At 42.0% G+C, this 11,776-nt stretch overlaps 2 protein-coding genes across 3 annotated transcripts; one reads left to right on the top strand and one right to left on the bottom strand.

Moving 5' to 3' along the window:
* The first annotated feature begins 722 nt into the window (after positions 1 to 722).
* SARC_06201 lies at positions 723 to 4,330 on the top strand. Of its 2 annotated transcripts, XM_014299899.1 has the most exons (8): positions 723 to 1,141; positions 1,583 to 1,678; positions 2,140 to 2,301; positions 2,493 to 2,607; positions 2,902 to 3,067; positions 3,228 to 3,337; positions 3,468 to 3,544; positions 3,939 to 4,330. In XM_014299899.1, the coding sequence occupies exons 1-8, from the start codon at positions 877 to 879 to the stop codon at positions 4,124 to 4,126; spliced, it is 1,179 nt and encodes a 392-aa protein (XP_014155374.1). In that variant the 5' UTR covers positions 723 to 876; the 3' UTR covers positions 4,127 to 4,330. The 2 variants fall into 2 exon arrangements, with proteins under 2 accessions (XP_014155374.1, XP_014155373.1); XM_014299898.1 differs by lacking the exon at positions 3,228 to 3,337.
* A 2,995-nt stretch (positions 4,331 to 7,325) lies between these two features.
* Positions 7,326 to 10,949, bottom strand: SARC_06200 (hypothetical protein; the record flags this gene model as incomplete). The annotated part of the gene is made up of 7 exons (XM_014299897.1): positions 10,820 to 10,949; positions 9,980 to 10,081; positions 9,559 to 9,643; positions 8,393 to 8,511; positions 8,167 to 8,236; positions 7,940 to 8,007; positions 7,326 to 7,490 (listed from the first exon to the last, which is right to left on the bottom strand). The coding sequence occupies exons 1-7, from the start codon at positions 10,856 to 10,858 to the stop codon at positions 7,326 to 7,328; spliced, it is 648 nt and encodes a 215-aa protein (XP_014155372.1). The 5' UTR covers positions 10,859 to 10,949.
* Between the last annotated feature and the right edge of the window lie 827 nt (positions 10,950 to 11,776).

Raw genomic sequence — 11,776 nt, 5'->3', positions numbered from 1 at the left:
TTATAGTACATACATACATACATACATACATACATACATACATACATACATATATATATATATATATATATGTGTGTGTGTATTTGTGTCTAGTATCAACGCACATAACGACCAGCAATAACACCCAACATACTTGGCTAACCGTTCGATGAAATCTTCATCAAAGCTTTCGTTCCAACCACAATCCAGCATGATGCGGAAATCGTCGATGTCTAATATATAACATAGGGGGGAGAGATCATTGACCCCCTGTAGTGGCGTGAATTTCAGTACAGATGTCATGATTTCATCTACATCTACCCTCTACTACACCGTTCACCCACACGCGGATTAGCTCACAGGCGCCACTCGTCTGTTCTATAGAAATGGCTCAACCCACACACTCAGTTCTACGTAGTATGTCTCGAATCGTACGTACAGATGCAGTAAATAACTACATGTACATGAACATTAAAACCGTTCGTATTATATATATATATTTAAATACCTCAGGAACTATGTTAATGTGTTGTAATTTATAGCTCTGTCATCTCTCTCGTGTGACTCAGTGTGAGTGTCTCTACACATAGCAAATATTTTACCCGCCAAATTCTGTATGTCTTCCATTTGGTTGACCGCGATTGCCTTTATATATTTTATATTTGCAAAGAGGCTGATGAGACGCTGAGTATATAAATATTAGACACCTATTAAAAATCGTTGTTATCCTCGAGCGATCATCCATTTATTTATATATTTACACTTGTATTTATGTTGAGGTTTGTGACTTCGCAAACCTAGGTCTATACTTTCCATCTTCATTTACGGTAAATCTATATAAGACGATGCGAAGACCCTTCTATAGTAGTTTAACCTTTACAAAGATGTCAATACCTCATGTCGAGTATTCATAGACAACTAGTGGATTCGCATTCGCGTATCAAAAGTGGCAGCGATGTAGACACAGACAGACAATACGGTCCCCTGTCACGTAATCATGGACAAATAGCGGGCCCACACGCAAACATTGATAGATGCAGCGATGAAGCAACAGTCAGACAATATGGTCCCCTGTGGTGGGGGTTAGATCCGTCTTTCTTTGCCGCTGCCCACCTCAGTATACGCGACATACACTGGCTGCAGACCTACACGGATTATCCAAGTATGTATGAGTACACGTAAGGCACAATAAAATTCGAAGACCGTGTCTGCGTGGAAGCGATTCCTTTAACAGTGATAAAACTCGATATATTAGCCTTCACAAGTCTGCAAGGAGCTTCGTGATTTCGTTGAATTGAATATATTCACGTTGATTGTAGCTTTGGGAAGGAGTCAATTGCGGCGAGAGCTTGCCTGGTTATTGGTCCAGTTTCAACTCAATTTTTCACCCTCTACTGATAGTGCCACGTTCACGTCTGCCCTATGCGATACCAACAAACCTATCACACATTCTGTGACACCGTCGGAAAGTCTTAGCTTGTCTGTTGTATGTCATCGATCGGTAGGTCCGAGGGCCATAGTGTGTTGAGCTATATCTAAAACCTTGCATACGATGCATTCTAGTATGTGGCATGTTGATTTACTCTCCCATCATTCGATTCAGATATCTGCAGATACCGTAATCATCCAATACGCCTCGTTCGAGCACTTGGCTATGTGGTGAGTGTGCACCTCTTCTCAAACCGTCAGTTGTTCCAAGGTATGTAATTGTTGTGTTAAAATGCAATTAAAAACATTCTGGGGCGGTGCGGGTATGATCGGGACAATGCACCCGACCGACAAATCTTGTGCTGATCCGCATAGTTATACCAATTCACGTCAAATGTCCCAGTACAGAGTGGCCATTTGTTCTTCATGACTATCGTGCTTGCCCACAGTGCGCAGTAGGTACAAAATCTAACAGTGGGAGTGTCGCGACGAGGCATACTCTTCTCGAATCCGTTTGTTTTTCCGTGCTGTCAGGATGGATACCAGAAGGTATTGTCCATGCTGTGTTTTACACGATGGTTCGGGTGATATTATTTACAAATACATTGGAAGCGTGGGTATCAGTTAGCAAACCTATGCCCAAACGACTTAGTTTCATTCTATACTCCCATGGGCATAGATTTGAACTGAAATATGTCCATGTAGCATACTCATTCTTCTCCAATGTCACAGTTGACGATGGTACGGGTGTCATCTCATGTGTGCAGTGGATCAGCGAAGCAGCGCAGGAGGCCAATGCGTCCACCTGGCATGTCCAGTTAGGGACGCTTGTGTACGTGAGTGGAAGGATATCGACATTCAGAGAAGTGCGGCAGATAACCGTGTCGAGCATATGTAAGTCCTTGTCTGAACGTCTCTAGATCCATCTAGTCGCATGTATCTCCAACCAGTTATATCAGCACTGCGTTCGCCGGGATTTCTGCTATTCCAGATGTATGCAATTCATCGGTAGGTAATCAGTCTTGTGTGTTCGGGCAGCAACCTGATGTGTCCTTGCTCTATTTTTTTATTTATATCCCTTGCAGCTGTTGAGGACGATGTTATGAACGAAGCTCTCTGGTGGATGCGCATCCAACAATTGAAGCAACAGGTGTACGACGTGCCGTTCGAGCCACTGAAAGCGAACGGCAACACTAGAGAGTATGGGAAACGATAACTTTGGGCATGAACTTGTCAAGTGCTTCCTGGAATCAGTACCTACATAATAGTGATCAGCTTATATGTGATTTCATCAACATTCGGCAATTCATAGAATTCGGCCTTCATCGAATACGCATTCAAAAGGCACAGTACGATTGTGGTATTGTATGTTAGGTTCACATGTCTCTCAGTTTGGTGGGTATGTGCTGCCGTGCTATCGCAATCAAGATGTGAGTTCTTCAAGATGCTCATAAATCTGTGAACAATGCGTCACACCTCTCACATTTCATTCAGAGTGGTGAGGAAGCGGCCGAACGACGAACCTCACGAGGTCAGTGAAGCTAAGTTTCAGAAGATTGTGCAGAAGTTCTTGGGCCAATCTGGCTTGGAAACATTTAAGTACCAAACACTACTCAATACTGATCTCGGAGACTTGGCCATCAGGGTCGTGAGTTCAAAGGTATATGTGTGGCGATTCGAGAACATCATTATTTACAGTAATCAGGGGTTTCATAATACATATTACGCGGCACAAGTAATACTTGTATAGTACGCACAATGTGTTTCAAAGCAATCAACCACTGTTCAGGATCTCACTTAAACCCGTGTTACGATTGCAGTTCCCAAATGAATCGTCGAACGTACGCGATACACGGGTTGGCAGTCTGTTTCGCCGGACAATTGGTGCACTGGTCGTGGCCGGAATGGTCTACCTCAGTAATGAAACAAAGTAAGAAAGGCGGTGCACTTGCGATACCTCTTAACACTATTCAGAAGCCACGTTGTTCATCAACCCTTGTATGAGCAGTGCCGATTCGCCCGATTATTATATTTATCATCGTATTCTTTGCCTCCCACAGGGATATCTACACAATCATCACGCATAGTAAGCACATATATCCTGCGGTGAGAGACGTGGTCAAACAATCAGACTCCGGTAAGGATGTGTATCAGTTTATGGCCTGTCGTTGTGTAGGTTTACGATGCAGAATTGAATTGTACACAAATTGACAGTAGCAGCTTCCGCTGAGTTTCGTATCTACACTCAGCTAAGATTATCTCAGGGATCTGCTAAAAAAGTTTTTTTGACAGTATCAGCAACTGTTTGGATTGTCGTCTGCCCAAAATATATTCTATACATTTGATATGTACTTGTATTGCTCTATATGCGCATTTATAAGTTTTGCGATCTATGGATACTGACGGTCGTGTATCCTTCTGCCAACACATCCGATGCTTGCGAGTTTGGTGTAAACAGAAGCCATTATCAAGGAGTGACCACAACTATACCATATTTACAAGCGCTTCTCATTTTCATATACTCAAAATAGGCCCGGGGCTCTCTATGGACGAGATAGTGCGGCAGGTAAGGATGAAGCCAGCACTGATGAATGTACCCAAATCGTATCTGCAACGAGAAGTCTTGAATATGGTCAGCAATAGTGATCTGTACGAAAACAGTCGGGGCACGTACAAGTGGGTTGGCGGAGAGGACACTGGGACAGCTCGTATGTGGTAGCGTGCTGAAATTATACTCTGTACTGGGGATGGCTGTATTTATGACTATTAGATGATCATATACACTAGCAGGATATCCCAAGGATGAAGTTTGTCATACCGGTTATTGCTTATCTCATCGGTCCTGTATATAAAAGTCGACCGCAAGCTATTGTACTTGAAGATATATTTAAGGTTTTTTTTCAATGAAAACACCATAGCCGGCCTCGAATGTGACACAAAGCGACCTGAAATGGTATTTATGATATTTACGGATGCATGGACCTTGAGAGGTGGGGGGAGGGGGCTCAGGGGGGAATGTAAAAGTGGTTGATAGGTTTGGTTGGATGAGAGCCTATTAGAGAGGGCTTGGTACATATATATATGTATACTCCCAGTCCACTGAGAACAGACCTTTGACGTGTATCGTTTCAATTTTTAGGCATATGAAGGCATAGTACATAGCCTCCTACATTATGTGTATGTATGTATTCATAATTGAATCATCGTGCGGTGAAACTCAGAAACTGATTATGGAGTGACTGACGAACTCATGTATGTTTTTAGAAAAAACAACAACAAAATCTCAGCAATCACTACTCAGAACTTCAGAAGTGGGAAGTGAAGCTAGAATGTCTGATAGGCAATTAGACCTTAAATAAATGGTCTCCGATTCTGTACTCTGTGATTCAGTGATTCTCAGATACATCCTTAAAAAACGGCAGCATCCGCCGGGAACCCCCAGATGATCAGATCAGTTGATCACAATAAATACTCTTGGAGCACCGTTTTTCTTGTTGGATCTAAATACACCAAATTCTTGAGACTGTCATGTATTTTATGAGCAAAAAAAGAAGAAGAAAACAGACGGACACTGGAAATGCCAAAACCAAATGTACATATTTAATTATTTAGCCCTCTGAAATATACACCAAAACATAGATGCCTGATGAATCTACTTTGTACACCCCGCCTCAAATGTAGCAGCAGGACTGTAAAACGCTTTCTGTTTAGCGTATTGATGACCATGGAATATACAACTAGCTTTACTTGGAAATAATTGAATACTGTCATGTACATTACTGAACGTATACTACCTACGTGCGTATTTCTCTTTGCCTCAGTATGGCAGACAACGCTAGCATACTCTTCGGCTGACGTTAGCAGTTGGAACACATGCATTGACTACTTTAGCATCACAGAATTATCTGGTTAACCAGTTATAAGTGATTCTGATAGTCTTGGTGCTGACATAGTTTGTAAGTGCATTTCTTGTTCATCAAGAACGTACTCTGCGCTTATTATTGAGTATAACAACGATGCGTCCGATTTTGATACTATAGATTGTTCGGCTACATCAAGCAGTTCAAATGACTCAGATGATTCAGGCAGTGATTGCAACATCGATTCTGACTGTCCCACCTCCGGAATTTTTTGGACTTGCAAGAACGGTTACTGCAAATTTTCCATTTGATCCCGTTGAGTTTCATTTATAGTGGTATAAAACAATACATTTAAGATTCGTCAATACATCGTGTATCCGACGAGGATCGCAAAAGTCGGCTTCCCCAAATTCAATACAGCTGAATAAGCCACTACGGATGCGACATAGCCCCAACTCAGTAAATGTCGAGCTGTATGGGCGACGGCAAAGTACCAAGGTCGCCGAGTACGAGCTACAAAACACATCGGATGTCGTTTCATGCATTTAAACATGTATACACTAAATATAGAATGTAATATACACGGCGTATATTCGAGAGTTTTGGAAATTTTATTAGGGAATGTTTGTATAAAAAAATCGAATTGAAAATATAATATTAATGGCATATTAATGGCGTTGTCGAATTTAAACAATATAGTGCAGTTCATTAATATGCGATAGTTGTGATATCAGTCATTTTTCTTTTCTTGCTCCACCAATTAAGCCGATTTAACGGATCCTGGTATCCCAGATTGGACACCTAGCGAACGTATCTCGACAGTATTTCATCTTGGAGACAGCTATGTCACAATAGTAAAGCCAGAAAACAACAAGAGTACATAGCCAGATAACATCTCATAAAACCGTTCAACATCATATTTATTGAAAAGACATGTCAGCAGAGATCAAGAGTGTACATGCAATGACTTTTACTTACAATTGAGGATTGTCTATAATAAAATCTAGTTTTTAAACGATATCCTCAACACTAGCTTATGTGCGAACGTCATCTACCCAGAGAATATCTGTATATCACTGGGTATCGTGTTTCTAGCGCCAACACACGGGATGTGGGTATTTCTGACGTTCACAAATGTTGCTCATACGGATTGAGAGAATAAATTCTGAGAGAACAGCTTGCTTCAAAACTATCACTGTGACTCCAGGTCCCGGGATAGCGATGGATGATATAGTGCAGTATATAAAGTTGAATCCGGGCACAGATTGAATTCATATACTCAATTGCCTTGGAAATAGTGCCCTGTATGGAGCCATCGAGATATGGACAAGTTGATGGACAAGAAGTTCATCACGACAACCCCAATATATTGGCCTATTGAGACGTTGAATATCCACCATGGACAGCCGTGATATGTATTTCATAAGCGAGATGATAGTGAAATTGCACCTTGGCAAGCGACTGGTTGTCGACTCTCTGATCAATGTATAAAGAAGTATCGGCTACCAAACATCCGATTTCATTCCATACATGTCGTTCTACTCGTCAACCGCGCAATCAACTCGAAGCAGTGTACAATATCGAGCATTCGCACGTGTCGCAGCGTTATAATACGAGCAGTCCTTTCTTCAGGTAGCAGGTGACAAATTAAACGGTACCACAATCCACTCAGGTTATGCAGTAGTCAGCCCACTCAAACTTCACCAACGCCACCTTTCTGTACAGACCTCAATATGTTGAAATAAGATCTGATGAGCTTCTCGGATTAACATTCTGCCATACCCGTGGAATGTGTTCAAAGCAGAGATTGCCTCACATTCACTGCAGCTGCAGGTTCGGGTCCGGGGGCCGAACATGTCTTACTTATGACAGCAGCTACTACATTGGCCGCTGATTCGTCTCATTTAACTCCCACTTTTCTCGGGTTCAGATTGATTCCTATGCCAGATATTTTTTGTTATGCGGAGATCGTGCACTACACAACCAGTCCGCGCAGTCGTTGCTTAGGGTACGCGGGTCTTGGTGGTGTGCATCTCTCTATTTGTTGCCATAGCTCGACTATGCAAAGCTATTCCCGGACCGGGTTGATCTTTGTCTGATATTGGTATGTAACCTCTCCGACGACTGTGAAGCACCCTCATCGCTCTCCCCTGATTTGGGATACGTCTCCGTTGCGTACAACTTTGTGTGTTGTCGAATGTCGGAAACCATCACAGGTAACGTCTGCATTGGATAGGTCGGACATTCTGAGATGTGTAATTTCACATTTGAAACAACGAGATAGCGGCCTGATGCTACTCGGCATACTTCTATAAATGAGCCATGCAATTCAATACAGTCATGGGCACTAACAATCAGGTGTGGCATACCCTATACGGTGACCGATATTATTCCGACTGTATTGGTAAACGTACCATACTTATAAATATGTGCGATACAGATGGCACTCACCATCACGGATGCTGTATAATAACCGACATAAACAGATATGCCTTATCTCTATCACTTTGTAATGCGCTCGAACACTGGTGAGGTGATTGTCAGTAATCCAAATTAGCTCTGGCGTTGACAGGTATATGTGGTTTCTAGCATATCACAATGGTCGAAACAGATACAGCGCAAACGCTCATATTGCATGATTTTTGATATTGATAGGAAACATATCAACACACCTTTGACAAGCGTGACATCCTCGGTAGAGTATCCTGTAGAAGTGTGTACATCTCTTCGTAGTCCACTTCTATATAGAAAAAGGACAAGTACTATGAATGTGCTGCAGTAAAATCCGTGCAGTGCCGGAAGTATCTAAAAAACAACAATAATAAAAGCTGGAGCAAACAGTACGGCCAGCTAAGAAAGTAAGACCGAACAAGAAGATACCAATCTTACACCCACTCACCATTCTTAGCCGGCTGTGATTCAGGCGTGACCTCTATCCTGTACTTCAACCGTTTCTCCTGCTCCAGGACCTATGTGGTCAGATTTTGATAGTGTTGACGTGACAAAAGATACATATCAGTACTTTGTAAAACGTTTCTGACGGTAACCTGCTATTGTAAAAGAACCTCTGTGAGTATGCAATCCATCCATATGTAAGCTGACACAATGCATAAGTAAACAAATACCTGTGCTACTTTCACCGGAATTTCATTTCGGCACTTCGTGACCTCTACCAGCAGCTCATTCACCCGTATTTGTCTCTGTAACAGCTCATCCTCTAGTTGGAGATCCACCGGTTGCAGTACTAGTGTACAATCGTTGAGAATTAAATACTAGTGAGTGAATGTGGTTTTCAGCCTTGAACTCTGTGTCCTGATAGGTAATTTGTCCTCTGATACCTCATACATAGAATGAGTACACCTCGATACTAAATTACGTTTCGCGAGTCGGATTCTTGTCAATAGCATTGAAAGGACTAAATGATGCTCCTCAGCACAGTAAATACTGATAGAGGACATTTTGTACTGGTAGAAGACGTTTACTACGAAATTGAACGTGCTTCTATAAGAACTAACGTAAAACCCGTGTTATTAAAGAATAGACATTAATCTGAGGGAACAGATCCCAATATGTACGCATGCATAGATCGAAGATTGATTTGTCTATGTCTTCCGCATTAAGACAGAAACGAGTACATAGTTGTTGGTTGTTAAGTTACAGAAATGTGTGCACCTCACCACGCCCGCTTAAGAGTGCGAAACCCCCGATACTTCGGTATCTATAGACACACCACACCATCCTTACATCAATATCATCGGATTTGTATAAACAGGAAATCACGTGCATAAAGAATATTGAATCTTGTGGTTGGTCGCAGGTTTATAGTTGTTTGCGTTGTATATTTTACCAGCGGTGTCTGCGAGCATTATTCCGTACGTCAGAAGGAATTTCTTTGCGCATACCAGTAGTGCCTTACCAACAAATGTATATAGCAGTGACATTGCGAGCCTCACGAAAGGAGGATGCATTGGCTGTATTCAGCCAATTACCTACTGACAAAGGCAAGCATACGAATAGAATATATAAAAACAAATCTTCAGAACAAAATCTCAGTGCTATCCACATTGCAAGAACACGCAGAGCTGAGGTGCACTGCGCTACATGCACCACACAACACTGGCACCTCCCAGTCACATGGACAGCTATGCCACGGCATTCTCGACACTGCTGTCCATGCGACACACGTGCAATTGACCATAACACTGCGAGTACAAAATGATAAACTGTCATGCCTTCCGCAACATGCCTAACAACGTGTTAGGATAAATACACACACTAGTATGATACCTACCGTCTTTTTCCGAACTGGCCTCGTGCCAGCTGCGACCATCGACTTCTACATTCTCTTTCATTATCGCAAATACGGCTTCGGAAAACTATGCAGGATAAATTGGCCAGGAATATATTAAAGGACTATAGTTGCACGCCGCGTACATTCTGAACATCTAAATGTCCATACGCTTTTCTCCATTCGCATAAAACGAGATATCTTGAAATTAATAGTTCACGAAGCTAAGAAATGGATAGCGATGCAGAACTTAGTCCCAATATACTTGCTCGGTGATTAATCGAGTATACACAGTGCATAAAACAAAGTAATCCTCTGATATTGCGTGGTTTTTGCGTCGCTCGAGTTGGTTGGCACGACAGTTTCAAACAGCACTATTGATATACAGTGCCAATCTGTAGATGCTTAGAAGTTATTTTCGTACCTCATTCATGTAGTGGTAGAAGTCTTCTTTCTGCTGCATGTTCCATGGCGTCTGTCTATCGGTGTATTCTTCTATGCAGTGATTGAGCCGTTTTCGCTGATCCTGAATACCAAACGTACACAATTCCATGTGAGCGTTTTATTACATAATATTAGAAAGAGTGCATTCTGTTTCCGTTATTTGCAACGCACTTTTCAGTATAGAAAACTCAGGTGGTTTGCGATGCTGAAGTACATATGCATAGCCCTCAATTTTTATCAAAGCCAGCTGTCCAGTTATTCTTGGTGTCAAACGGTACATTTACATTACTACGGTGTTACTTTTAACATTAACGTGGGCGTCACTACTGAATGAAACAGATTTAAGAGGATGTGTTTGTTCATCGCACATAGTATGATCAAAACTCGAGAGCGAAAAACAACATGCAAAGTGGTATGCAATAGGTATCTACACTCATTATATGTATTCATGAATTGATACCATCAACAGTATACGTTGCACTCAGTAGATGATACTGTTGACAGCAGTCAATGGTTTCTGTTGTGCGGGATCTCATACACAAAAAGAAACTTCTTGCGTACACACGCACAGTGAAGATGTAGCAACTCAAGCCAGCAAAAGCGATTGTTTCTCTAGGCAGATTACTAGCACAACTATATATACTAATATAGACCACATGCGTGTCCTGAAAAATAAACTACGTAGTTGCACGCAGTATTAAGGCAATTGATAGCGATAGCGCTTTAGTATCACAAAGTAACACATAATAAAATGGACATCTGATACCAATCGGAGACGACAAAGACGGCGCGAGCATGTCCAATACAACACATTGCATACGTGAAGCGCTGCTTGACTGTTTAGTTGAACCTTCCCCATTTTCCGTGTTTTCCGTGAGAGCCGCTGGGTTCAATACGCGAGTTTGATGATATAGGCGAATACCGCAATTCTGTACTAAAGTAAATATCTGATAGTACACATTTGACAGTATGGATTAGTTGCACACAAATATAGATATTTTTTAGTTAACCGGTGATTACTGATAACCCGGCGAATTTTACTTCTGTCAGAAGACTCATCAGCGTCTCAGGCTCTCAGCCCCTCGGCCTCAGAAGGTCGGGAGCCTCAGCCGCTCAGTCACTGGCTCGCAGACCTCAGGGCTCAGCCTTTCAGGCCCTCAGGCCTCAGGAGTCAGGACCCGGGAAGTTGGGAACGGTTTTTGCAAATCAATATTTTTGTGCCCGCTAACGATGTACTGATTCAGAGGGGTCTATAGAGGGCCTAATAGGTTTTCAATATTTTGGCACTTTGACAGCGATCATGGTTTTATGTGAACGTATATATACACAATATATGTCAAAAATAATAAATAAACAACGACGCGAAGGATTAGGTGAAAGATAACGGCGTCTTCCAACATCGATATAGAGCACTTTAACCACACTGTCTTGGACATCCGACTTAGTAACATAAGCACACGAGCAACTAATTGGCAATCGAGTATACGAATATAATAATCATGACTCGGGAGGAAACTAGCACCGCGATGGATGTCGACAGTCCCGATGACGACTCCAAAGTGGTCAAAGAACCTGAGGTTGTCGACCCCGCTGTCAAAGTTGAGTCAGGTATGCCGGTATTCTCACACAGAGTTTTAGTCACTCACACTAAATTGCACCTGTCACACAAACACACACACACACACAAATTCACGCATAAAAACACACACTCACACACTCACGAACACACACTCTCTCTGTCATATATATATTTATATACATATATACATATATATGT

The sequence above is a fragment of the Sphaeroforma arctica genome (genome assembly GCF_001186125.1).
Source record: "Sphaeroforma arctica JP610 unplaced genomic scaffold supercont1.433, whole genome shotgun sequence".
NCBI lineage: Eukaryota > Ichthyosporea > Ichthyophonida > Sphaeroforma > Sphaeroforma arctica.
This window is presented reverse-complemented; position numbering and strand designations above follow the sequence as displayed.